General features: G+C 65.2%; 1 protein-coding gene across 3 annotated transcripts in view; it reads left to right on the forward strand.

Moving 5' to 3' along the window:
• The window catches only part of GSE1 (Gse1 coiled-coil protein), a 91,947-nt gene that overhangs the window by 29,066 nt on the left and 35,694 nt on the right, over positions 1-27,187 (forward strand). For all 3 annotated transcript variants that reach the window (XM_038185359.2, XM_038185360.2, XM_038185361.2), the window contains exon 2: positions 823-988. In XM_038185359.2, coding sequence (XP_038041287.2) covers positions 823-988 — 166 coding nt within the window. The remainder of the gene's footprint in view (positions 1-822; positions 989-27,187) is intronic.

Genomic DNA, 27,187 nt, shown 5'->3' on the forward strand with positions numbered 1-27,187 from the left:
GCTCGTTGAGGCTAAGGGCTTCCCAGCAAAATTCATGTGCCATCCATCTCACTTAGGCTCTCCGGGTTTATAGGACTAATCCTGAGAAAAAAAAAAAAAAAAGGCAAAACCAACAACGGGATCGATGTAAAATCCCCTCCACCTGCACCTCTGGTCCCCAAACCGGGTGTTGTGGGGCAGGAGGGGATGTCACCCACCCCGGGGGAGCACCGTGCCCCGTGTCCTGCCGTGCCAGGAGCTGTAGGATTGCTGCCCAGTGTGGATGCAGCACCTCGGGGATGTTTTGCTGCTCGGGGCACGAGCAGCAAACCCTGAAGCGAGCAAAAAGCAACAGATCTCCTTTTATTTTATTTTATTTTATTATTTTTTTTTTAGTGTTTATTTTCAGGGCTGCGAAAGCCGCTTTGGCAGGGAGCGAGGGCGCTGGGGGTGTGAAAACCCCGTCCCCACCGTTGGCGGCGCGGTGGCCTCCCCGCAGCCCGCTGCCGCCTCTCCCAGCAGGAACAAGGCGAGGGGGAGTTGTTGATCCCGGGTAAACACCGGCCGCTTGAGTAATCGGTAGCAGCCTTCCCGGCCAGCTGCTGCTCGCCGGCAGAGGGGACGCCGGCTTTGATTCATGGCCCCCCCCTGGCCCTCCCTCTGCCCTCCCCCTCGAAGCCTTTTCCTTGTCTCCAGCTGTAGCCCCGCGGCGCGCCGGCCACGTGCATCTGCCGCCAGGAAAACAAAAGCATCCCTTGGCCCCGTGGCCCCCGTGGCCCTCTGCGTCCCCGTGGCCCCGTGGCCGTGCCCCCAGCGCTGAGCCGTGTCCTGCTTTTCTTCCAGGCGGCCCCCCCTTCCCTCGAGACGCCCGTTGCCAAGCCCGCCACCGCCGAGCCCCGGCACCGGCCGCTGGGCACCAAGGAGAGCCCAGGCGCAGCCCCGGATCCCGGCCTCGAGCGCAGCCAGAGGACGGCTTTGGATGCAGAGGGTGCGGACGCCGGAGCTACAAGTAGGTGCTACGGGGCACGAGGGGGTTCCCAAGCCCCCTCGCCACGAGGAGATTTTGGGGATGGGCAGCCGAAAGGCACTGAAATTTTGGGGAGGTGACCCCGGTGCCCTGCCCGCCGTCCCCAGGGCTGTGAGTCAGGCCACGGGCGCCGCGGGGAGCCGCAGCATTGGGCAGGCCCCGTTGGGGGCCGAGTTGGGGGGGAAGAGGGAGAAGCCCAGGGGCTGGGCCGGGCCGCAGCTCCCAGGACTCGGCCGCCTCGTCCGTCAGGAGCGGCAGCATTTTTGGGAGAGGCATCACAGCACGCCTGCTTCCCGCCTGCCGCCTCCCAGGACCGGCTGGTTTGCCAGCCCTTCCCGGCGGGTGCGCCGTGCCGTGCCACACCGTGCCGTGCCATGCCACGCTGTGCCGTGCCGTGCCACGCTGTGCCGTGCTGTGCCGTGCCACGCCGTGCCACACCGTGCCGTGCCGTGCCAGGCTGCTTTGATCCAGCAGCAGCTGCCAATGCCAGCTCCTGGCACTGCGCTGGGGACAGCCGGGCACCGCAAGGTGCAGCGGGCAGGGAGCCAAGGCAGGCAGTGCCACCCCCCCAGGGCGCACGGGGAGGTTTTGTGCCCCCCTCCAGCCCCCAGCAAGGGCAGGGCTGGGCGCTGGGGCGCCGTGGGCAGACTCAGCCGTGCGGCAGCCCGTGCGCTGCGTCCCCGAGGGAGGGGGGGACCGAGGGGAAGGGGGGGGCAGGCTGCATTTGCAAGCTGCTCACAGCCCGGTGCGCAGGCAGGCTGGGAGCTGTGGCCTGGAACGGGCCTGCCGGAGTCAGCGCTGGATTTATTACCCTGCCAGTGGCTGCCGGGCAAAGGTGACAGTGACTAATGGCTTGTTACACGCCTGCCACATCTCATCTGCGCGCCGCGGCCGGGTGCTGGCGTTCCCAGCCCCGGGCTCGGCGTGTGGGCAGCCTGCGCCCGCCCTGCCTGCCCCTCGGGGACGGGGGCGAGCCACCCCCACCCCCCCGTGTCCCCCAGGCAGCTCGGAGCGGGTGCCGGTGACATCTGTGCACGGGAATCCTCAGGCTGAGCCACCGGCACCGTGTCCCCTGAGGCTGGCACAGCTTTGGGGACCCCGGGGTGTCCCCAAGGTGCCACCGCCGTGTCCCCAGGCGGCCCAGCCGGCCAGATGCTGGCACAACCCGGAGCTTGCCGGGGAGGGGCCGGCTGGCCTCGTGTGACACCCGGGGCTTTCCAGCACCGATGAAACTCCTTTGTGGTTGCAAAAGCAGAGCCACACTTGTCACCTCTGTCAGCGCCGCCGTCCCCTCCCGCTGCCACCGGCAAAGAGCGCAGAGCCCAAGCCTTCAGCCCCGTGCGGGGTGCAGGTGACAGCCCCCTGGGGACGTGGGACCTGCTCTGCCACGGCCACCCACTCCTCTCTTTGCGTCCCCTTCGCCCCCTTCCAGCTCTTCCCTGCGTGGTTTTGGGGTGGAAAGCTGCTTTTTGCCTGGTCATGGAGGTGGCTAGAGGGGGCTCGGCCGGGTGCTGGGCCCAGGATGGGGCTTGCTTTGTGCCGGCTGAGGTTTTGGTGAATCGGGCTGCCAGACTTTAACGAGCCTGAAATCATTTCGTTATTGCTTTGGAACACGATTTCCAGCGGGCGCTCACTTGGCCAGGTACAGGCAGGGTTTTTGGGGAGCCAGCTCCTTCCATCACGGCGATTTTTCAGCACTGTGATCCTGGAGGCTTCTCGGGGAGATGCTGGGGGGTTTCTTGCTTTTTAAATTATTATTATTATTATTTTGGAATATGCACACCCCATATTTCATCGTCGGAACCGGCCAAAGCTCCAGCACTACTTTTGGAACGCCGGCTCGTGGAGGCACCCCGGCGTGGAACATTTCAGCCTGAGGAATTCGGGTTCGGGTCTGGCAGAGTCCGGAGAGCTGGGAAACGGGGGGCTGACAGCGAGAAATACTGAGGGGGCTCGGGCATCGCCCCCATCCAGGCCAGCTCCAGGTGCAGGCGTGCGGTGCCGTGCGCGGGCACGTGTGTGTGCGTGAGCGTGGAGATGCTGACAAAGCCATAAACCCATTCACTAGGAAAATTAAAAAAAATTAACAGGCATTGGCTCGCTCTAGATTAGTAAAGGCAGCGAGATAAAAGTGGCTCTTTATACCTTGTGAGAATTGCTGATAAGGGCATTTGTTCCTCCGGATCCTTGAGAAAGAATGCCATGAAAATTTAAAATAGAATGGGGAAAAAAAGGAGGGGAGGGGGTGAGGAATGGTGGGACTGGGGGAGGTGGGGGCGTCACGGGCAGGGTGGGCACCACGGGCAGGGGGGCACCACGGGCAGTGGGGTGCTGTGGTTTTGGAGGGGTTGTGGCTGGATGCTGCCCTCCAGCCCCTCTTTTAGGGTTTGGGGGCACTCGGGCTGGGTGCACAGCAGCCCGGGTCAGCCCCCCCATATTTCAGGGGTTGTTTTTCCCCGCTGTGAAGCCCCCCCTGCTGTGGTCTCTGCATCTCCTCCCGGAGAGCTGCAAGTTCATGGCCGGCAGCGCTGGGCCCAAATTCCTCTCCGGAGCCTCGCGGGCTGCTCCGCACGCCGGACAGGCTCGGCAGGACCTCGACCTTCCCCGAGGACTCGTGCCGCCTGTTAAGGACCGGTGGTTTCCCTCTCTGGCCACGCAGCTCATTTTTGGGGGCTCTCCGAGCCCCTCGGTCACCAGCGTGCGGGCAGAGCCCCGTGGAGTTGTGGTTGGGGTGGCACGGGGGTGGCCACCGCCTTCCCATCCCCAGGGAGGGTAGATTGCTGGGTCCCCCTTCCTGTGCCCTGTGCAAGGGGTTTTTGGGGTGCATGGAGGGGGCTGGGTGCCAGCATCCTCACAAACAGCACCCCGAGGTGGTGCCAGCCCCGTGGCCCCCCCTGTGGGGTCTGTGCTGGTGCCAGCCCTGGGTGCGTGTGGTGGCACCTCCGTGGGGTCCTCACCGACCAGGAGGGGATCCCGCCCGTGCCCTGTGCTTGGATGGAGGTCCCAGCATGTGGGGAAGGGGGGGAGACCCCATTTGAGGTGGAGGTGGCCCTGCTGCCCCTATCTTTTGCCCCCCCCTCCCCACTGATGCTGGGTATGGGGTCAGCACCCAGCTCCTCACCCCACGCAAACCAACGGCTGCCCCCCATTCCCCCCTAAGCCCCCCCACCCCCCTTTCCCCACTCTGCCATCATACAGCCCCCCCTTGGCACCCCAATCCCCTTGGGGAGGTGGGGGGGGGCCCTCAATCCCCTTGGAGAGGTCCCTCCCCATCCCCACCTCCCCCCCCAACCCCCCAGCTTTTCCAAAGGGGGCGCAAGGGGGACTTGACCCCAGCTCCCCTCGGGTCCTCCCCCCTCGGGAAGGTGCCAGCCGGGGCCGCCCCCCCGCGGGGCGCTGCCCTGCCCGGCCCGGCCCCCGGTGAGTCACGCTCCAGCCGTGCGCTCCCGGGGCGGCGGGCGGGCGCCGAGGGAAGCAGGAAGCGGCGGGGGAAGGCACGGCACGGCTCGGCTCGGCACGGCTCGGCACGGCTCCTCTCCGCTCCCTTTCGCCCTGCCGGGCCCCGCTCCGGCGCCTCCCGGGCCCGTCCCCCCCCCTCCCCATCCCTCTGCGCGCAGCGCTCCGTGCCCATCCATGGACGAGCGCGGCCCCCGGTGGACGGCGCGGCCGCTGGGTGAGTGCTGCGCCCCCGTGCGCCCCCCCCCCCTCCCCGGGACCCCCCCGGGTGCCCCCGAGCTCTGTTGCCCCCTCCCCACGGTCCGTTTTATGCCCCCCGACCCCTTCACCCCATAACAGCACTGGGGTGGGGTGGGTGCCCCCGGCCTCTCCGAGCCCCCCCTCTCCAAGCAGGAGGGGTGCTGGGGGGGGGCAAGGTGTGGGGGTGACAACTGGGGGGTGCCCCCCTTCGGTGACCCGCCTGCTGCGTCTCCAGGGGGGGCGCACGGGGTCGTGGCACCCGGTGGGTGCTGCCTGGCTCTTGGTGGGTCACCGGGTCCTTGTGGGGGGGGGACAAGGGGCTTTTTGTCCCCAAGGTGAGGACACAAGAGGCCACCCCCGCTGCGCCGGTGTCAGGGTGCTGGGGATACCCTGGGGGTGCCACCAGTCGGTGCCAGTGACCTTGGCACGGCTCCGTGCCCTGCTCTTGGCACTCTCCCCCCCTCGTCGTAGGGCTGGGCCTCGGTTTCCCCACGGGGCAGCGGGCAGCCCGTGCCTTACCGCCGTCCCCAAACGTCCCCCGCCACCTCCGGGAGCCTTTTGCCACCCTCTCCGTGCCGAGGGGGGAGCCCGGCTAACGTGCGCCGCGTCGCCCTTTCCGCGGGGTGAGGTCACGGCCTCCCAGTCTCGCCCATCTCCCGGGCTAATCGTCTCCCGGCGTGTTTATCTGCTCGGTTCCAGCCTCGCTCTTCCAGCCCTGCCTTGCCCTTCGCCCCGGGGCCCGACGGGTCGCCTCGCCGGCTCCCTAATAACCTGGGCGCTTCGGCACCTGGGTGCCCTGCCCCAGCCCTGCTCCTGCTTTGCATGGCGAGGCCGCGGTGGGTGCCAGCACCTGAGGTGGGTGCCGGCACCCTCCTGCCCTCCCCGTCCTCTGGAGAGCACCTCCTGGGTGCAGCAGAGCGAATGCCCGGCCTTCCTCTTCCTCCTCTCCTCCTCCTCCTCCTCCAGCCAAGCGCGGCGGAGGCTCCCCAGCGGTCGCGGGGGTGCCGAGGGGATGCTTGGAGGGGGGCGTCGGGGTACCCGGGCGGGAGCTGCGGAGGAGTTAATGGAGGGAAAAGGCAGCGGGAAGGCAGCGGCGCCTCTTCCTGCGAGCGCCCGCGCGCCTGCGCGCCGGCCGAGCAGATGGGTGAGCCTGTGTGGTTTGTGGGTGTGCCCCCGCGGGGCCGGCTGCGTGCGAGGCAGGCGTGCGCGAGGCCGCGTGCGTGTGCATGCGTGTGGGGTGTGTGTGTGTGTGTGTGAGCCCGGCAGTGTTTGCCTAACCTTGCGGGGAGGTGCCGGGTTTGGGGAGGGGGATTTGGCACGGCCACGCTGGGCCAGCTGGGGTGTGAGGCTCCCGTGCAGCGCAGGGGGGGGATTTGGGGTGTGCGTGCACACGCGTGTGCAAGCACTTGGAGCCCTGTGGCGTGTGCTGAGCGCTGCTGGGGGGGCGTGCACCCAGGGGGGGCGTGCGCAAGCGTGTGCGCACCGGTGGGAGCGTGCAGGAGCGTGCACACCCAGGCCTTTTGCAACGAGGGGAGCGTGTGTGCATGCGTGTGTGTGTGTGTGTGTGTGTGTGTGTGTGTGTGCTGGCTCCGGGGCAGGGAGAATTACAGTGGAGACAGTGGCTTTGGCGGGGGGCCAGGGCTCCTGCCGTCTCGGGGAGGGTTGGGGAGGGGGGGGGACGGGCAGGGTGCCGCGGGACGCGCAGCTCGGCGGCAGCAGCAGGCCGTTTTTATCGCTTCCTGACACGCTCGCGGCCCTGCGTGGGGCTGCAGGTTTCGGGGGGAAGCTCCGGAGCAAGGGGTGTGGGGGGGTGCTTTTAATTTCCCTTCTCCTTGCTCCTTCTCCGAGCCCCCAGACCCTCTGTGGCACCAGCCGTGCACCCCGGCACCACGGGGGGGTCGGGCAAGGAAGCGGGTGCTGCAGCAGGAGGAGGGCTGGGGGCATTTGGGGGGGCTTTATTTTGGGGTGGGGGGGTCTCCACCCATGCTGGCTGTGTCTGGATGGGGTGTGCTGGGTGCAACGGGGCACTTCGGGGTGGGGGGCACCGTGCCGGGGGTCACACTCCCGTCCCCAACTCCTGTCCCCAAGCCCCAGCTGTGGGTGTCCCGGGGAGGAGGGGAGGGGAACCGCGTGCCCTGGGGGGGTCACGGGGCAGCTCAGGGGTTGGCCAGAGGTGCCGGAGGGGGGGCGAAGGGCAGCGAGGCCAGGGGTCGGGGGGGGCCGCGGGGACAAAGCTTGGCAGGGCGCGAGCGCGCGTGGTTCGGTGTGACCGCTCCGGGAAGGCTGCCAAGGGGATTGCCCTTGAAATAGCACTTTCCGTGCCCTGGCTTCCCTCGCTGCTCAGCCCGGGGGGGTTGGGGGGGGGCCTGCGGTGACGGTGCCGGGGGTGTGGGGGCCTCTCAGCTCCCTGCAGCCCCCCCCCTTTGCCATCCCGGCACCCGAAATGCGGGCGGTTGCAGCGGGAGGAAGCGCCCCCGTTGCTCCCGCGCCGATAACGCGGGCGCATTATCGCGGGGCCTCCTGCACCACGGCCCCCCCCCGCCACCACCAACCAACCCCCCTCCCACCCCGCTCCCTTATCTGCCTCCCCTCATCTGCCTCGGCCGTTGTCCCCGGCTCTGCTCACGCCCCCCCCTCGGCCCCCACAACGCCCACGGGGTCGGCCCTTGGGCGGCCGCCGCGGCCCCGCTGCTTGGCAGCGTGCCCCCTGGCTCCTTTTTGAAGTTGGAAATCCATTTAAGTCAAGAGGAGGGAAAGTTATTGCCGCTAAAGCCCCTCGCGTTTAGCACTAAATCCTCTTTGCTGCTCCGGCACAGCCTCTTAGCACCGGCGGGGCCGTGCCGGTGTCTCCATGGGGGGGGGGAACCAGGCTGCCGTGCCCCCCTTCCCCGGCACCCCGCGGCCTTGCCGTGTTGGGAAGGGTTTTTGGGGCTGGGAGCGAGCTTTGGGAGCATCGCCACGGCTTGCTGCCACCTCCTTGCCCACGCTGACCCCATCCAGAAAGGGGTTTCTCCTGGTGGCACCGCTGCTTTGCCACCCCCGTGTCCCCATGTCCCCTGTGGGGTGGGTGGCACAGCGCGGCAGCTCGCCCCCCACCCCGATCCCATGCAGCGGGGGCAGGCTGAGACCGTCGGGGTCAACACCAGGAGCGTGCCCCCAGCCCTCTCCCTGCCATCCGTTTGCTCTCAGTGCCCAAAATCCCTCTCCACAACCCCAGGAGCCTCCCCCGTGCCCCCACACCCCCCATCCTGCCACCCCCTGGGGGCTGCTCGTGTCCCCAGGTGCCCAGGCGAGGCGGGGGCCGCGCTCCCCCAGGCGCCCTGGTGTCTCCAGCACGGAGAGCTCGCTGGGGCGGCGCGGCAGCGATTTGATTTGATTATTTTCCCTTCTCCAGAGCTGGCGATATTTAAATATTAATGCCTGCCTCTAATTGCTGTGTCAGAGGAGCGAGTGCAAGGGGGGGGGGGGTAGGCAGCGCCAGCTCGTTTTTTTGTTGTCTGGGGGAGTGTTTGCAGAGGGGGAGCTGTTTGGGTGTGTGTTTTTCCTCCGTGGGGATCCGCTCAGCCCCGGAGCAGCGCCGTGCCGCCGCCGCCTGGGTGGCACCTCGGTGTTGGGTGGCCTCGGGTGCTGGGGATGGGGACAGATGGGTGGCAAAGGGAGGGAGCAGCGTGCCCGGAGCCGGCGTGCGGGTGACAGCCGGCAGCTTCCTGGGGCCGAGCTCCTCTTCGCCCTTGGACACGTCCCCGCTCCCCGGGAAGCCGCCGCCAGCAGGAGGAACGCAGGCGAGGTGCAGCAGGCGCCGTGGGCGGCGAGCTGGGGCCGTGCCCGGTGTGCTTCAGCCTGGCAGATGGAGGAGCCGAGGGGGATCCGTGCCCCAAAAACTGGAGGGAGGGGGGCGAGGAGCTTGGAGGAGAAGGAGGTGCCCCGTGAACCCCATCGGGGTGCGCGCCGGGGTGCCATCGGGGTGCCGTCGGGGTGCCATCGGGGTGCCACCCCTCAGCAGCCACCCCGTGGGCACCAAACCGTCCCGCCTGCCCAGCCCCAAAATATTTACGGCATCACCAAATCGTGCCACCCTATCCAAAAGGAGCTGCGGCGAGCCCGGGGAGCTCTGCACGTGGCGGGGCTGCGCGAAAACGGGGGCGCGCGCGCACCGCCGGGGCCGGGAGAGTTAACCACAGCCGGGGGGGGGAGAGAGAGAGAGAGAGGGAGAGCGCAGTCAGATGCTTGTGCGCTCGCTTCCTGTAATAAAGCGCACGCCGGCGTGCTTGTCACCTGCTCTCTGTTGTGCTGCCAAGCGGCAGACATGCCGCTTCTTGCTGCGGGCCCTGGCGCGCTCTCCTCGCCGCCTCTCCTCCCTCCTGCCCGCCCCGGGCGCGCGCCCCGTGCCAGCGCGGCCTTAGCAGGTGTTTTTGGGGAGGGCGCGCCGTGCCTGTTGCCGCACGCCCCGTGGGGGTGGAGGCCGTTTAACTGTTCCTCCTTGTCCCCCCCCCCCTTTCGCTCCTCTCCGCCTCCCCCGGGGCGTAGCGGCACCGCTGCGGGTCAGGCCGGTGGCACCCAGCCCGAATTTAGGGTTTGGGGCGCGCGGCACGTGGGGCGCACCGGCAGCTCCTGGTTTGTGGGTCGTGGAGCCTCCTGGGGGTTTTATGGGGTGTGGATCCCCTCTGCTTGCCCTGAAAGCTCTCCGGAGCCCCCAGCGGGTCTGATCGCCCCAAAACCAGTGACCCCCCCCGCTGGGGGCGCAGCCGAAACGTCGCCGTCCCCATTAACCCGCAGGCGCTGCTGACCCTAATTGCGGGGAACTGGCACCCTGCAGCCTGCTGGGTGGAAGGGCCAAGGCTCCTTTTGGCTCCCGGGGAGGGAATTTTGGTTCTTTGGGCCGGCGGGTGGCTGAGGCATCGCATCCAACCTCTGCCTGTCCCCCCACGGGTGTCCCCCCCTTTGGGGACCTCGGCATCGCGCCCCGGTGCAGCGGTGGCTCCCGGCCCCGGCTTTGTTTGGGCGGCGTTAAGAAGGCGCTGGGCTGGGGTCAAGCTGTGGATTCATCACTTGTTGGAAGACTTTGCGGAACAATAAAGGTGTCTGCCTTTATATCTGCTCGTATTTTATCCCCGCCGCGGCCTTTCCCCAGCGCCGGCCGGGATTTACGGCGGGGGATATTTTAACGTGTCGAGGCGAGATGGGAAAGCCGAGGCCGCCCGCGCCCCCCCCCCCCCCCCAGCCCCCCTCGGCCGGCTGCCCCCCTCCCCACGCCTTTGCATTCAGTGCCTGTGCGCTGAAATATTTACCTTCCAGCTCCTCTGACAGTTCAAGCCGTCTCGTGAAGCAAAGGTTATTGAACTGCGAATGTTATGACATTACATTTTTGTGTCTGCACTTTCAAGATGCGTGATGCAGCCTGAATGATAAGTGATCTCGGGGTTAAGGGTGGGTTGGTTTTTCTTTTTTTTTTTTTTTTTTTTTTTTTTTCTTTTTTCTCCTCCTCCTCGCCCTCCCTTCTGCTCTCCTCCCCGGCTCGGCGCGGGTTTTTGGCTCTGCTGGGACTTGATAACGCTCCCTTTTATTGCCCTGCCCGTGCATTCCTGCAGGCGGGCTCCCTGCGCTCGGTGCTGGGGGTGTGGGGAGGGTTTGGGGCCGCAGATGGGGCAGCGTGCCTCAGTTTCCCCATCCCTGGGGAATCCTCGAAGCACTCCGGCCCTGGTGCCTGCTTTCAGCCTCCAGAGGGTGTCCCTGGGCTTGGGGGTGTCACGGCGCCTGCCCCTTTTTTGCTCCGTGCAAGAGGTGATGCTCGGCGCTCACCGGCACCAACCTCGCGCCCCCACAGTTTTGGGGACCACCAGGTGACCCCAGGGGGCACCAGGATGGGGACAAGTGCCAGCGGGGGCTGGCCCGTCCTGTACACACTAGAGGGCAGCAACCAACTGGAGCAGCAGGAGCAGGGCTGGACTCAGTGGGTCCTGGGGATATTTGGGGGCAAAGTGTCCAGATTTGGCCCCGTGCGGTGGGTTTGCGGCAGCCTTCAGCCACCCCGACCCGCGGCGTAACGCTGTGCCGGGAGCAAATTAATGAAGTTATCCTACAAACGAGGCCGTGCTCGCTGCCGGTGGATCGCATCTGCCCGTGCCCCCCGGGCTCCCCTCTCCTCGCCGCCCCGTCTGGGCTCGAGCCGCCAGCTCGCCCCCGAGCGCCCGGAGATTTATCTCGGCGTCTGCCCCCGCTCTCTCCGAGATGCCGGGGTCGGGGCCGGCCCGGCAGCGCTAACACAAACCAGCTGTGGCTGCGTGCACGGGGGGGCCGCCGGCGGAGAAAAAGAGGTCAGGGCCCGGGAAATTAAATGTTCATAAATGTAGGCCCAAGCGCTTAAAAAGTAGGGCAGTGCCATTAAATCTCATTAAAGTTTAATACCTATCAGTGCCACTTCAGGCAGCCCTTGGACATTGCTTTAATTTGATGGGTGTTAAGGGAGAATTATCAAATAATTGTGCTGGCTGGGGACTTGCTTTTATCGTGTTACACGGAAAGCTCTCCCGGCTTTGTGCCGCACATCAAAACAGCGCGGGCAGGTATTGTTCTGGGGAGGGGGAGCTTTGTAAGGGGGGGGCCACCGCCGCCGCCCTCACCGCCGGGCGAGGAGGAGCGAGGGATGGGGGCTGTGAGGGACGATGGATGGGGTTGTCACGGGGCTTAGCCGAGCCCTAATGACACCATGGGGTGGCACCGGTGGCCCCAAGGGTGGTGAGGGGACAGTGAGCATCCTGCCAGCCCCAAAGGTGGCGAGGGGATGGCGAGCATCCTGCCGGCCCCACGGGTGGCACGGGGACGGCGAGCATCCTGCTAGCTCCATGGGTCCTGCGTCCTCCTGGGCGGTGCTCAGAGCTGCCGAATTTTGGAGAGGCTGTGGCACAGCAGGAATTGCTGGTAGAAGGTGCACGGGGACGGGGATGGGGCCGGGGACGAGACGCAGGCGCAGCTCCGGGGCCGAGCGGCGCCGTGCGGAGGCGAGCGCGCGGCCCCATGCATTTTTTATAGGGTGCGCCCAGGGTTATTTTTATTTCCTTCTATTTTTTCTCTCCCCCCCCCTCCGCAGCCGTAAAAGTCCCAATTGATAAAGAATTAGTGCCAGGTCGTTAGTCCTGGTTTTTATGAGATAACCCGGGCGCAAGGTGCTGGCGTGTAAACGCCGGGGCCAGGGGAGCGCGGGGAAGGGGAGCGCGGAGCCGCGGCCATGAATTATTCAGCAGCGCCTGATTTCACATTATTCTCACTGATACTTTTACAACCTGTCAGTAAATAAAAAGATTCTACATTATTTATAGAAATGGACCCGAATTGGTTAGGAGAATTTACTGTTGCTATTATTAGGGGCTGCTCAGCACCGCGTTAATGAGAGCCAGGAAATGGCACGCGCTGCTTTCCGCCAGCTCCGCGGGTCCCCCCCAGGCTCTCCGGGATCTGGGGGTGCCCCTCGGTGCCGTGCCAGGAGATGGGACGGGAATGTCCCCTCTGCCTGGCTGGGACTGGGGTCACCATCAGCCTTGGGGGGGCAAAGGTTGGGTGGGGACATCTCCTCCATGGGGACATCTCCTCGATGGGGACATCTTGCTGGGGATATCTCCTTTTCTGGGGACATCTCCTCGCTGGGGACATCTCCTTCTTGGCTGGGGACACCTACTTGTTGGGGACATCTCCCTTATGGCCTGGGGCTGTCCCCATGCTGGGTGCCAGCCCAGGGGCTTGCTGGAGAGGACGGCTGCCCCATGCACAGTGTGGTTGGCAGCTGGCAGTGGGATGGCTGGAGCTGGCACGGCGAGGTGCCCTGAGGGTTTGTCACCCCAAGGGTTTGTCACCCCAAGGATTTGTCACCCCGAGACTTCACTGTGCCCAACTCAGGGCCCCTGGGAGGGTTTGTTGGGAGTGGGATCACCAGCAGCCCTCCCCCAGGGCGGTGCAGGATGGTGCCGCATGGGTGCCGACCGTCGCGCATCCATCCTCGCATCCCCAAACACCCCCTGTGGTGTAAGCAACCCCCAAAATCAGACAAACTGGGGGGCCGGGGTGGCGCAGAGCGGAGATGTGGGACACGTGTGGCCCCCCTGACGGCCACAGCAGCCGGACAAACGGCCGGGCAGCCGAGCCGAAACCCAAGAAGTTAATGGTTTGTTTCCACTGTCCTAAGGTGCCTGCTACAAGCCCGCCGGTGACAGTTTTATTGGCAGGCAGGCCATGCTAGAAGGATTGGAGGCTATTTACAGTGTTGAGGCCGTGACTTTGTGAGCAGACAGTTAACATAAATTCACATGATGGATCAGTTATCACTTCATTGAACTTGTGGCGGATCCATTGAAGGCTGTGCAGTAACATACTGTTTCCTGGCTCTGCGCAGCGCTGGGATACATTAAATACACTTTATTTATAGCTTACCATTGCTGCACTGTGGGCAGGAGAATGCAGCTTTTGCAACTATCATCTAATTTTATGATGAGCATTAAAGCAAGGCCTATAATTTGCACCTTTTTATTCATTAGACACTGGTGCAGCCATAAGTCAAGAATGCCCAGGGATTTAGATGCAGATCCAGAAGATAAACTATTGACAAGCCAGATGTATTTTTACATTAGTGTGCCTTTACAATAGTTTATGTTGAGAGTGGAATATAAATTGCATTATTAAATACGAACCACTCTTGTAACCGCTGCTTTGCCTGCTTATTTGAAGGAAGGATGGGATGCAGCATTGCCCAAAAGCCCCGGCTTGGAGGGCTCGGTTTGGTTTCCTCGCGTTTTTTTCACCCTGGATGTGCCGGAGCAGAGCGAGCTGGGTGCCAGCCGGGGTGTCCGGGCACTTTCTCCTCCCGCAGCAGGCGTTTAACCTCAATTTCCCCCTCCTCTTTTGCCCTTCTGTTTTTCGTGGCCACGTCCCCAGCGGGTGGCAGGGGCTGGGCCAGGCTTCACCCCCGGCACCCGTGGCTGTCCCCAGGGGCTGGCAGTGACCAAGGGACCCCGATGGCCCCGCGGGCACCGACCTCTCCCTCCCCGAGCACCCGGCCAGCAGCGAGTTAAATCCTTTTGTTTCCGAGGCAATACAGTTTATATTATGAGCATGAATAAAAGATGGTTGTGCTAGGGGTAGCTGTCAGTATCTTTGCTGTGTATAAAGGCTTCTACTGTAGCTTGACAGTAAAAGACTGTGTTTGGGGACTGATGTGGTTTCTCAAAGGAGCTAAATAAATAAGGGGCGCTTATTTTTACACCAGTAAAGGCTGCTGGAAATTTAAAGCCCTGTTTATCTCTCCGAAATCGTGCTGTTTATTGTTATCTCGTGGAGGGGGAATTTGCATGCTCGCTAATAATTAACCGAGCCCGGCGCTTCTCCCTCCCCTACGTGCTGCGGCTCCTCCGTTATCGGAGGGGAGGAAACGTTGGCAAACCCAAAGGCAAATATTGAAGGAGCCCGGGCCGGGTGCGGTGCCCCGGGGTGCCACCGGCTGCTGGGTGCCACGGCGGTGGCGGGGTGCTCCCCGTCCCCCCCCCTGGCCGTGCACACCAGCATTTGGGCAGCGTTTTGGGGACTGCGTGGCCTTCCTCAGGAGGGTACGGGGAGGGCAGGAGGCTGCGAGGCTGCGGGGCAGAGCACCTGCCCCTTTGTGCCCGGCGCTAACAGGCGTCCCGGCGCGCTCCCCGCGCCACCAGATGCTGCGGCTCCGTGTGGCGGCACCGTCTCGCTAGCGGAGTGTAACGGGGGAGAGCAGTCGGTGCCTTTGTTTCTCGTGCTCCTCGCCCAGCTGTCACTTCCAGTGATCAGTAGAGAAATCATCACCCCGCAGGATCATACATATGGAACGGGGGCTGTGCGGAATATTTATTGGAACATGTGTCGGGGCCGCGCCGGTCACGAGCCCCGGGTCTGCCTCGCCCCGTGCCAGCCCCCCCTGTGGATGCTGTCAGCCCCAGGGCACTGTCCCCAGGGCTGTGTCCCCAGGGCTGTGTCCCCAGCATGAACAGACCTTACAGCACGTTGTTGGGGTCGTGGGGAATCGGGGCTGGCTGTGCTCAGCTGCCCCAGGTGGTGCATGGGGCCCTGCAGCACCCTCTGCCCCGGGGCACTCGTTGGGTTCCTCGCTTCGCCAGCCTGTCCCCAACCTCGCTGTTCCCAAAGGGTGTCCCCAAACCTGGTGGCAGCTTTTATTGCAGTGCGCAGAGCCCCAGCCCTGGGTCCCCTCCAAGCTGAGTCCTTCTTCTTTGGGGACAGGCAGAGCCTGGCTGGGGTCACCTATGGGGTGGCCTTTGGGGTCTCCAAATTTAGCCATGCACAGGAGGGCGTAAAGCAGCCAGGAGCCTTGGTCCCATCGCTCTCTCTGCGTGCTGGGGCGTGGACAGGGCACGGCCCCGTGCTGCCAGGAGGGACCTGCCTGCTCCAACCTGAACAGAGACACTGCCCTCAGGAGCAGCGGGTCCCCAAACGGAGCCTCCCTGGGGACAGGGATGGGGACAGGGAGGGGGAAGTCTCCTGTCTCCGGAGCTGTCAGCTCGGCACCTTTCATGTGTGATGGGTAAACAACGCGGAGCGCCCGCCTGGGAAGGCTGTTGGATCCCTGCTGGTGCTAAAGCAGCGTCTGGCGGGGACGGGGAACGTGCCGCCGCCTGCGCGAGGCACCGCGGACGTGACGCCCCGCTGGGGCTCGCTGCCGCCTGCCTCGGCACAGAGCGCTCCCGGGGGTGGGAGCGGGGGAAATCAGAGCCTCTGGGGACCTCTGGGTGGTCACAGAGGTCTGGAGCGGGGACGTTTGGCTCCCCAAATTGTCCTGGGGGGGCGCAGAGCTTTGGGAGGCTGCAGCATCCCTCGGAGGCACGGGTGCATGGTGCCAACCAAAGCTCAGCACCGAAAATCCCGGCCAGCCCCCACATCCCCACGTCCCCGCATCCCCAGCCCTCTGTCCCAGCCACCCTATAGTTTCCAGGGCACGGAGCCGGCCTTCCCAGCCCCGTGCCACGTTGCTGTGGGTTTTCCCTCGCCGGGGACGGCCAGATGCTGCGCAGGCAGCGAGGGGGTCAGCGGGTCCCGCGAGCACATGGCTCGGGGAAGGTGTTGCAGGCGCCTTTTGGCACCCGCCGCCACACGAGCGCGCTCCTCTGACAGCTTTATCAAGCCTCCAGACTTCCCAATTCCATTGTTCCTGACATCTGTTTCGGTAAGTGATTAATTGCAATTAGCGAGCGGTTTGAAAGCCCGTGGAAGAATATTCAGCAGAAAACTCGTCAAGATTAATGAGTGGTGGCAGTTGTCAGAAGGGCTGCTGCCTCGCCGTGACGCGGCGGTGGCGTGGAGGTGCAGGAGGCTGGGCGCCCCCCCTTCCCTCCTCGTGCCCGTGTCCCCCCCCCCCCCCTCTCCACATTGTGCCCCCCTCCCGGAGAATAACACGGGATGATTTTTCATCCGACCGCATGAATTATCCGCTAATGCGCTATTAATAAAGCGCCGTGGAGTTTCACCGAGATTAGGTCCTAAATCATGCAGAATGAATTTTAATGAGGCCAAAAGACACCGTCATTAGCCGCTCGCGGGGACCTGGAGAACATTCCGGGGGGGCTCACCCTGGGGCAAAGCCCCCTGGGTTGGGGCAGAGGGCTGGGATGCTCTCACCCCAGACCCTCGATTTTGGGGGCTCGGGGCGTGCCGTGCCGTGCAGTGCCGCGTGCGTGCAGGGGTGCGCGGCGGCACAGCCTTTGTGCAGCCCTGGCGAGGCGGCTGGTGCGCAGGGAATGAGCTCGGCGGGCTGTGACTCAGAGCTTTGAGCTCTCCAAATACCACGGCCTCGCTGCCGTGGAGGCAGCAGCTCCACAGCTCCTCGCCGGAGCCGGGACAGGCACCCGGGGACGCACGTGCGCGCTGCCTGCTCCGGGCACCCTCCTCCTCCTCCTCCTCCTCCATCTCCTCCTCCTCGCTGCCCCAAATTCCCGAAGGAGCCGGGGGCCTTTTGGCCCCGCAGCGAGTTTCCCAACCCTTTGCTCTCGGTGTGGTTTTGCCCGTCCGGGGCGCGACATCTGCTTCTGCAAAGTGTTTTTTAACGCTGAGGTCAGGGCAGCTCGGCAGCCGGGGCTTGGGCGGGCTGCAGTGACTTCTGGCCTGCAAGCAGATGGCTCCGGCATGCCCCGGGTTACCGCACCCACGAAATTCCTCGGTAACAGCCCGTGACCGGAGGGTGTGGTGGGGGGAAGCATCCCTCACCCCCCCCCTGCGCTGCTGTGCTCAGCCCGGGAGCGTGCATGGGGCCACGCGCCTGGCCCCAAAGGGAGCAGGGCAGCGGGGACGGGCTCCCTGCCCTCCCCTTCCCCACGGGGAGGGAAATATCCTTACAGGAGCCAGGCTTTGCATGGCTTTTCCCCCCCAACACAGGCTGTAGGGCTTCCCCTGCTTCTCCCCAGCATTGATTTTATTGCCTGGATTTTCTCCTGGCCCATGTATCCTTGCCCGGCTCCAGCTCCCCAACACCGGGGAGGGCTCGGGGCTTGCGCAGGGAGTCCCCTTGCCCTGCCGCCAGCCTGGCCCTGTCACCTCCCGGTGATTTATTGCTCTTTTGGACGAGGGGGGCAGCGGGGCAGCCCCCGCGGCCGCACAAGCCGCGCCGGAGGGCAAGGGGTGGCAGGGGTCGGGAGGTCTCGCCGCCAGCCGCCCTTTGTCGGTGGCCGGCACAATGACCCGGCGCAGGCTGTTTGCTCGCCACGGCGGGTAATTACCGTGCCGGGAGGGGAGGGGAGGGACACGGGGGGGGGTCACACACAAGCAGAGGCTCCATGACCCGCCGGCGGCGAGGCCCCCGCGAGGCTGGGGGCTCGTCCTTCCCCTGGCACCATCTGCTCGGAGGCGGCCGCTCCGCGCGAGCGGCGGGGCTGCGGCTCCGGTGGCGGCGCGGCGCTCAGACGCACGGACAGATGGTGGTGGGTTTGAAGAGGTAGAGTGTGTACTTTGTTCTGGAGAGCTTTGGGGAAAAAAAAAAAATAAAAAGAGAGAAAAAAAAAAGAGAGAGGAGAGGGAGGAGGAGACGTCCTCCCGTCTCCCCCCTCCGCCCGCCACCGTGCTGCACTTTGTAGTCGGGAGCTGGGGGCTGTCACCGCGCCAGGGATGGGGCTTCAGATGCTGGCACCTGCGGTGCTGCTACGGGGACAGGGGGTCGGGGTGGAGAGGATGGGAGCTGCACAGGGTGCCCTGCTCGCTGTGCCCCGAGCCACGGAGCTGTTAGGGGGGTCCCAGCGAGGTGGCGATGCCCTTACCCCCGCGGGGTCCGACCTTGGCGTGCGTCCTGCTGCCGGCACGGCACGTACCCGCCCGCCAGCGGTGCCAGCTGGGCCGGGGCTGATGCAAGCGGCGTTCCCGGGCGAGCCCGGCCGCTTCCGAACCGGCTGGGGCGGCGGGTGGCAGGGAGGAGCGGGCGTCGGGTCCCTGCAGCGGTGCTGCGGACGCCGGGCGCAGGCGGGGCGACGCGGCGGCTCCCCGGGGCGCTGCCGACCGACCCGCCGGACTCGCTGGGGGAGCCTCGGCGGTGGCGTGGCTTGGCGGCTTGGCTCTTGTGCAATAGGTGGGGCCGGCAGCTTCTGCGGCCCTGCAGACGCCTTTCGCAGCGGCGTCTGCCCGCCGCCGCCCGCCGCCGGACCTCTTTCGACGCCCAAGCAACGGGGCCTCCCCGCGGCCCCCGGCCAGGGCTGGGTGCGCCGGCACCGCGCCCGCCCTCGCTCGCTGCTTGGCTGGCGGGGCGAGCACCCCGGTGGCCCCGTAGCCAATATGGGGAGGGGGATGCTGGAGCAGCGTGGCCATGCCCAAGCACTGGGGTGATGCCGGAGCAGCGGGTGCTTGCAAAAAAAGGGCTGCGAGCAAGTGGCTTTTGGGGACACGAGGCTTGGGCAAACATCCCCACATGGTGCGCAGGGAGGTGCCCAACCTCAGCGCGAGGTCCCCGCTCGTGGAGCAGCAGTTTGGGGACCCCAACCCCGCTGCCTGCCCCTGCCTTCCACCCCGGGGCCGTGCACGCCCCAAGCGCGGCCGCTGCACCGCCGCCTTTGCTGCCTGTTAATTACCGCCCGCGCCAGGTCTGGCCCCGCGTTACACTTCATTACGCGATTGCGATCGGGGCCGCTCCTCCCTCCCGGCCGACTCCGGCTGGATAATTAGGTGTGTGTTCTCCCGCGTGCAGACAGACACTTAATACGGCTTTAATCACCTGCTCCGGCGGCTCCCACCCACTGCCCTGCGCCCGCACGGAGCCGTGCCGGAGCCGCTGCGTTTCTGCTGCCGCCTGAAACTCGCGTCCGGGGTAATTACAGGCTGCGGGTGCCCGCTGCAAACGCCCCATGCAAATGCTTGGAGCAGATGCAGGGTGCGAATGCGCAGTGCAAATCAATGCCTGGTGCAAACGCCTGGTGCAGTTAAATGCCTGGTGCAAATAACTGGTGCAAATAAATGCCTGGTGCAAATGCCCCGAGCAAATGCCAGGTGCAAACGCCTGGTGCAATTAAATGCCCGGTGCAAATGCCTGGTGCAAATAAATGCCTGGTGCAAAAACCCAGTGCAAATGCCCTGTGCAAATGCCAGGTGCAAATAAATGCCTGGTGCAAACTCCTGGTGCAAATACCTGGTGCAAATAAATGCCTGGTGCAAATGCCAGGTGCAAACGCCCGATGCATACACCTGGTGCAAATGCGGAGTGCAAATACCTTGTGCAAATAAAAGCCTGGTGCAAACTCCTGGTGCAAATGCCAGATAGAAACAAACGCCTGGTGCAAATGCCTGGTGCAAATGCCTGGTGCAAATAACTGCCTGGTGCAAACACCTGGTGCCAATGCCCGGTGCAAATACCTGGTGCAAATAACTGCCGGGTGCCAATGCCTGGTGCCAGCTCCTGGTGCAAATAACTGCCCGGTGCCAGTGCCATCGGGGCTGGGGCTCCTCCTGCACAGGGGAGCCGGAGCAGGCGGCCCGCCGGCTCCTCGCAGGTGTAGGCACAGACTCTGCGGCGCTCGAGCTTCTGTGCGGCGGGCGCATGCCAGCACACTGCTGTGCCTTGCGAAGGTAGCAGCCATCTGCACTGTGATAAAAAGCCCCGAGGATGATAAATAGACAAGTAGCACTTTTATTGGATTGCAGTTTCGAAGCAGCCACTTTGGGTTTGGCACGGCGCTAACGACAGACTCGGCGCGGCGCTGAGCCCCGGCCGGGGAGCAGCCCCTGCTCCGGGGAGGGGGGGGGATCAGGAGCAGGGCTCTGATTTTGGGGAGGACGTGGCTGTGCCCCACGGTGCTGCCCCCCAGGTTGGGGTGCTCCCAGCTGGCTCTCTCCCCGCTGCGTGTTGCAGGGATGATGCTGCTGGATCTGGGTGACCCAGGAGCGATTTGGGGGGCCGGGGAGGTGGGGGGGGTTGAGCATCCTTCGTGCCCCGTGGCGGGGGCTGAGCAGGGCAGGCCAGCTGGCACGGCACGGGGCCGGCGCACGCCGCGGTGCCCCAGCTGCCGAGCTGGCCTCGCCGTCACCTGCGAGAAGCAGCTTGTTTGTCAATAATGGAGCAGAGAAAATTGCAGCCGAAATGTGTCTGGGATCTGCTTTGTGTTTCCTTAATGCGTTCACCCCGGAGGTGCCTGCTCGGAGGCGGCACAAAGGCTGCAGGGAGGGGAGGAAGGGCTGGGGGACGAGCCCCGGGCCCCTGCGGGGGCTCTGCTGCCACCTGCCCCGGGCAGCCCCCGGTCCCCGTGCGAGGTCTGACCCCGCTGCAGCCACTGCCACGCTCCTGGGGCTTCCCCGTGCCGGCTCCCACAGCGCCTGGGCATCACCAAATCCACAGGGATTCACGGAGCCCCCCCCGCCGGGGCAGCGATGCCCTTTGGGAGCCTCAAATCAGCGCAAAGCAGCCTTTGGGTGGCATCGGGCAGCGCCGGCGTCTTCCCCAAAAGCCCTTCCCAGCCCCGACCGCCACCAAAAAGCACCCAAGCGGCGTGGCTGGGCGGCTCTGCGCCGGCGGCAGGGCTTGTGCAAGGCGGGGTGACGCTAACGGGGAGCCGGGAGCAGCCTCCCTGCACCTTCTGGCCGAGCAGCAAGGACCTGCCGGGGAGGTTTCCAGCTGAGCTGGCTCCCCGGCTGTCGGGGCAGACAGCTAGGCAATAAAACCAGGGAGTTTGGGCTGCGCAAAGGGCCCGGCCCAAGCATCCCAGAGCGGTGACACCGCTGCAGCCCTCAGGGCGGTGAATTCCTGCCTGAGTCACGGCTGGGGAAGGAGGAGAGGAGCCGCGCTCAGCGCCCTGCTCGGCACCCCGCTCTCCACCCCATTGCTGCTCCATGGGGATGGCTGGAGAGCCCAGCTGCCCGGCTCCGAGCTGCTGCGTCAGAGCCGCCCCATGGCTCATCTCTTTGCTTCTTTGCTGCCTCACGTGCCGAGAGGCTGGGATGCCCCAGAACAGGGCATGGGGTGGTGGTGGGTAGGTGGTAGCAAGGTCCCCAAATCCCCCTGCCCTGTGCTTTTGGGGTGGCACGGCAAGGAGGGTGAGCCCCCTACCCGCTCTCCAGTTTTGGCAGGGGGATGTTGCCATGGGGAGCTCTTGTGGGTGTGTTGGTGTGGATGGGGGCATCCCTGTCCCCATCCCCATCCCCAATTTTCATCCCATCCCCATCCCCATCCCCATCCCATCCCCAATTTCCAACCCCATTCCCATGAGGACCAGCTCACGCCCAGCACAGAGCACGGTCACGGGGTGCTGCCAGCTGGTGACACCATTTTGCGGCTGCTATAGTACAGAACATCTCACTGGCCCAGATTTAGCCGGAAAACCCCAAATTTAGCCATGACAGCCAGCCGCCGAGCAGCAGAGGAGCCTGTCCCCGCGGCGGGGGGTTTTGGGGTGGCAGGGGGGTCTCGGGGTGCCGTCCCCACGCCGTGAAAGCCCCACACCTGCGCGCAGGGGCCACGGCGGCGGCGCGCAGCTGCCTGCCCGGGCGTGCATCCCAGGAATTTGGCAGGGCTGGAGGGCGCTGGCTGCCTCCCCGCGGCCTCTGACCCGGCGCGATGATACAAGCCGTCTTCTGTTTCTCCTCAGCCTGACTGCGGGGTCAGGACAACGGCTCTCGCTGTCTCCCTCGCCGTGATAAAGCGGCTCAGGACACAATAGAGCTGTCAGGCTGCTGGCACGGCCGGGGGGCCCCCGGGGAGAGGGGGAGCGGGGCCGGACGGGTGCTGGGGGTGCCCTCGCAACCCCGCCGGGGCCGTGCCGGGGGTGCCCCGGTGCCTCCTGGCTTTGGCACGTCGCTGTCACGAGGTTTGCCCGGCCTCGGCACGGGAAAGGGGGGGCACGGTTGGGATTTCCTGGCGGCGCAGGGCTCGCCTGCCCCAGCCCCGGCGGGTGCTGGCACGGGGCCGTGCTCTGCTGCTGGAGACGCGGCCACGCGGTCCTGGCTCCTCGCCCTGCCCCGCTGCTGCCCTTGGCTCCTCCTCGCCGGCCAAAAATACAGTCGGGAGGGCTCGGGGAAACACTCGGCTCCTTTCCCCAGCTGGGCGAGGAGTTTTCCTGCTGACTTCAGGCCACGGTGCTGGCAGCTCCCGCGGCACCTCGGCACCGCACGCGGCACCCCTGTGCCAACGGGGCACCGGGGCGGGATGGGGGCTCCTCTCCCCGTTCCAGAAACCACCTGGGATGAGGGAACCCCTCGGGAAAGAGCGGGGCAGCATCCCCCTGGCACCCCCAAGCCCCAGCGTGGCGGCTATTGAGAAATCAAAAAGCGGCTCCAATTAGAGGCGGCGGTGCCGCGCGCTCGCGGCGAGGCACTTGAACTGTCACTGCGCAGCCTTAATTAGCGGCGCCGGGGCAGGGGTCAGCAGCAACTCAGCAGTCCTGACAAGGCTGCTATCAAGTGCAAGGAGGGAGGAGGAGGGAAGGGAGGGAAAAGCAAAGCCCCCCCCCACACCCCCCCGGTAACTCAGCCCCGGGTCTGAGCCAAGGGGAGGGGGAGGAGAGCTCGAAGGAGCCGCAGGCTGAGTTAAAAGGGAATAAAATGGTTGCTGGCGCCCGCCGCTGGCTCTCTTTGCAGCCAAAAAAGGGGCTCGGAAGCTGCTCGGGGGGGCCCCGCACAGCCTGAGCGCCGGGGGGGGGGGCGGCGGAGGGCGCGGGACCCCCGCGGGGCTGGAGATGAAGAGCTGGGCGGCCTTGCTGCAGAGCCTCAGTGAGTGATGGGGGCTGCCGGGGGGGTGCCCGGGGGGTGAATCCCATGGGTGCCCCCCCCCCTTTGGGTGCGCACAGGGGGTCCGGGGGTTGTTTGAGCAAGGGGAAGGCTGGAGGATGGATGGGTGGAGGGCTGGAGGGATGGGTGGATGGATGGGTGGGCGTCAGGGCGAGGTGCACGGAGCCCCCCCCGTGCCCCCGTGCCACCCCGTCCCCTCCCCGCCATCCCCGTGTCCCCCCCTCCCCTTGCCGTCCCCGTGTCCCCCCGCGTCGGGGTCAGCTCCCGGCCGCGCTGGGCTTAACCTCTGCCCTCCCCTGCCGCCCTCCAGCCCTGCTGCCAAGGGTTTAAGCGCGGAGTTATTTGATAGCTAATCCTTCACCACCCCCCCCCTGTGCCCCGCAGCCCCCCCGCCCCGCGCTGGGAGGAGGGAGGGATCGTGGCACCGGGTCCCCCCCTCCCCAGCTGCCCGCCCGCCTCCTGCCGTGTTCCTTGCGGAGTGACACCTCGTGTGTGTGTGTGTGTCCCCCGCGGTGTCACCAGTGGTGCCGGGGGTCAGGCGACCGCCACGATTTGGAGTCCGGCGGGTGAAAAGAGCTTAAAGAAATCCCAGAGCCGTCAGATGCCAGATTAGGCTGTTGGAAATGCGCTGCGAGCCTCCGCGGGGACCCGGAGGGGAGAGGGGGACACAGAGCTGAAAGCGCCGGGAGCTGTGGCCTCAGCATCTCCTCTTGGTTCAGCTCTCGTCACCCCAAAACCCCCCAGCTGGTGTTTTCGGGCCACCAGGCGATGACTGGTGGGGGACTGGTGGCCCCACGGTGGCGCGGAGCAAACCACGAGCCCCCGGCTCACCGCGTCCCCTCGTGTCCCCAGGGAGCCGGGCTGGGAGCGAAGGATGAAGGTGCTGCGTGGCTGTGGGGGCGCACAGGACCCCAGGACCTTTAGTTCCTAAGTGTTTGGGGGTGGCCGGGCTGCAGGGGGGGGCCTGGGGACCTGTCGTTGTCCCCAAGCAGGGGGGCAGGATCCTCTCCATCTCCGTGCGCCCTCCACCTCCGTGCGCATTTCCTCGCACCCTCCGGTGCCCACCAAGGACAACCCTGGTGCCAAGGCTCGGGGTGGGGACCCGTGACCACTGTAGGGTCACAGACGTGCCCCCCCCCTTCCCCCAGCTGCCCCCTCTGCTCCTGGCCAGCCAGGGTTAAACTTGGGGAGGTCGAGGAACCAAAGGGGAAATCCGGAGGAGAGCGCAGACCAGAGGGGGTTGCTTCAGCTTCGGGTTCTCCAAGCGGGAGCAACCTCCCCATCCCCAAACCCTCCCCAATTTTTGGGCCACCTGAGCCCCGGTGCCAACCCGGAGACCCCCGGAGGGACCTGATCACGGTCCCTTGCGCTCCCCAGCTGGGTGGCAAGGCCTCGTTGTCCCCACGTCCCCGAGCCCCGGCGGGATTAAATGACACGGCGGCGGGGCCGGCTGCACACCTGAGAGCGTGCCGAGGAATGTGTTTACTTAATTAATTGGCGATGTGAGAGCGGGAGCGCGCCGGGGTGTAAATCTAGCGCGGGCCTTGGCAGCTTGCAGCGCCGCGCACGCAAGACTAGACTTTAAATAAGGGTGCAATTATTGTCTGAATAATTGACGAGCCATGGGCGCGCGGCAGCGCTCAGCCCGATGGGCGCCGAGCGCGCGGCGGGGTGCGGGGTCGGGGTGCGGGATGCAGGGTTTGGGATGCAGGGTTTGGGATGAGCAGGGGGAAGGATGCAGGATGTGGGATGTGGGATGCACGGGGTGAAGGGTGAGGGGTGTGGGGTGTGGGGTATGGGGTGCGGGGTCAGGGTGCGGGATGTGGGGTTGGGGTACGGGGTGTGGGATGAGCAGGGTGAAGGATGCAGGATGTGGGAAGCGGGATCTGGGGTGTGGATATGGGGTGCAGGGTATGGGGTATGTGGATACGGGATCTGGGGATGCAGGATATGGGATGTGAGGTGCGTGGGGTGAAGGGTGAGGGATGTGGGGTGCGGGATGTAGGGTATGGGATGTGGGATGCACAAGGTGAGGGCTGCAGGATATGGGATGTGGGATGCAGGATATGGGATGCAGGGTGTGGGATTTAGGATGCGAGGTGTGAGATTTGGGATGCAGGATGCAGGATTTGGGATGCAGGGTGTGAGATTCGGGATCCAGGCTGCAGGACGTTGGGTGCGGGATGCTCACGGGGTCCCCACTGTGATGGGATGGGGACATGATACGACCCCTGGCCCCTCTTGGGGTCTCAGGGTGCTGCCCCCGACCTGGTGCTGGGGTCGGAGCCCCCCGCGGGTGCTGTAGGGTGCTGGCCCCCCACCGCTGCGGGGCCGGCAGCGGTCGCAGCGCGAACCTCACCCGGCAATTGATTTAAATCATTTGATAGAGGACCTATGGAAAATAAAAAGCCTTTAATCACATTTGTATCCATTTCCAGCCTCGGTAAATCAATTTGGATCGAGCTGGGTGCCACGGTTCCAGCTGATTAGTGTGCGCCGATGGGGTCACATTAATGCTCGCCGGGTTCACTTAATGGGGTCACCGCCGCCGGCTGCGTGCCGGGGGGGAGCGCAGAGCATGGGGCCACCGTGGGGCACCCCATCATTTGTAGGTTTCCCCTCAAGCCCCCCAAAACCATGGTGGGGGCCCTTTGGGCTCCCCCATCTCCCCGTCCCAGCCCTCGTCCCGGTGGCTGACCCCATTTGGGGCCACTCACCCCGCGTCCCCCCGCCGAGGAGCCATAAACAGGTCTTTGCGCCCCGGTGCCGGTTAATTGGTTTTCAATAGGTTCCAATCAATTAAACCCGGGCTCGGCCAAGGGAAAAAGTGGCCCGGTAATTGGGGGAAATAAATCACCGGCTCCGGCGCAGGCGGGGTGGCGAGGAGCCGGGGCTGCGTCTGCGTGGCACCACGGGATTGGGGCCGGGGGGCTCGGGGGACATTGGGGACACCGTGCCCGGTGCTGAGCCACGCGGAGCCACCCTGGCTGCGCCCTCCTCGCTACCCCATGGGGTGATTCTGCCCTCGTCCCCGGCCCTACAGAGCCCTTTGGGGTCCCCAGCCCTCTCCACCCGCAGCCCCTCCTGTAATTACGGCGCGCGGCGCTTTGCTCGCTCCCTTCCAATTAATTAAACACGGCGCTGACCCAAATTATGATCCCTTGTCTTGTACGGGGCCGTATCCTTAACCTTAACCGTCTGGGGCTGTGTTTAGATTTCCAATCCGGGCAGAAGTGTCACCCGGGGAGAGTGACTGGTGTTGAACCGAGCCTTCCCGTGACAAACCCTGTAATTAGAAACCCTCGCGTCCCGGAGACGGCTCTTTAAAGCTGTCAGAAGCCAAGATGCAGCCAGTCGATACCGGGCTAGCGTTACCGCCCCGAACCTATTAGCTGCAGGTAAATAACAGGCTGCGCCGGGGCCGGGGAATTGGCCGCCTCTTAATTAGGAGCAGCGGTGCCAGGGCTGGGTTCCCCCTCTCTTAATTCCCTTTTGGAGGGGCTGCAAGCGGCTGGGCTTCAGGGCAGCCTCTTCCCCAGCTGGCCATGGGGCCTCCCCGTGCCCAAATCCCCTTCCCTGCATGGTGTGGGGTTTGGGGTCCCGCTCCTCCCATCCCCATCCTTGTCCCATCCCCATCAGGGGGTGATTTGGGACTCGTGGTGCGCCCGGGGCAGCAGGCGTTGGGCTCCTTGTAGGGTCTGGATGGCATTAACCCCCCCCCTGCTGCCCGCATCCCCCCGAGGGATTGATGGCCCCCGGCCCGGGCTGGGGATAAATCTGGCCCTGCGGCGGCTTTTAGAGAGCTTGTCTGGGTGACAGATCTGCTCGGAGCGGGCGCCTGGGTGGAACATCAATCACCGGGGCTGCTCCCGGCCCCGCTGCCCCCTTGGGTTTTTTATTTGCCAGGCTGCGGGTCCCGGGCACGAGGATCCGGCTGTGTCTGTGCCACCTTTGTCTCCCTGCGCTGGGGAACCCACCCAGCCCCGCTGCACGGTGCCCAGCACCCTGGGTATAGGGTTTTGGGGGGCACTGGGAGCAGCTGGGTATGGGGACATCCCTGTCCCCGCAGGGATCGGTGCCTGCGCCGCTCCGGAGCGGAGAAACCCAGCTGGGGAGACACGGGGGGAAACTTTATGGGGAAACTGAGGCACGGCAGGGGCGAAAAGGGGATGGAGAGAGGAGAAGGGATGGGTGGAGAACCTGTATTTGGGGTCCTTTCCCTTTCTGCTCCGGGAGGACCCCGCTATCCATCCTATGGGGCTGGCGAGCGCCGTG

Source organism: Anas platyrhynchos, chromosome 12 (genome assembly GCF_047663525.1).
Source record: "Anas platyrhynchos isolate ZD024472 breed Pekin duck chromosome 12, IASCAAS_PekinDuck_T2T, whole genome shotgun sequence".
NCBI classification, from domain to species: Eukaryota; Metazoa; Chordata; class Aves; order Anseriformes; family Anatidae; genus Anas; species Anas platyrhynchos.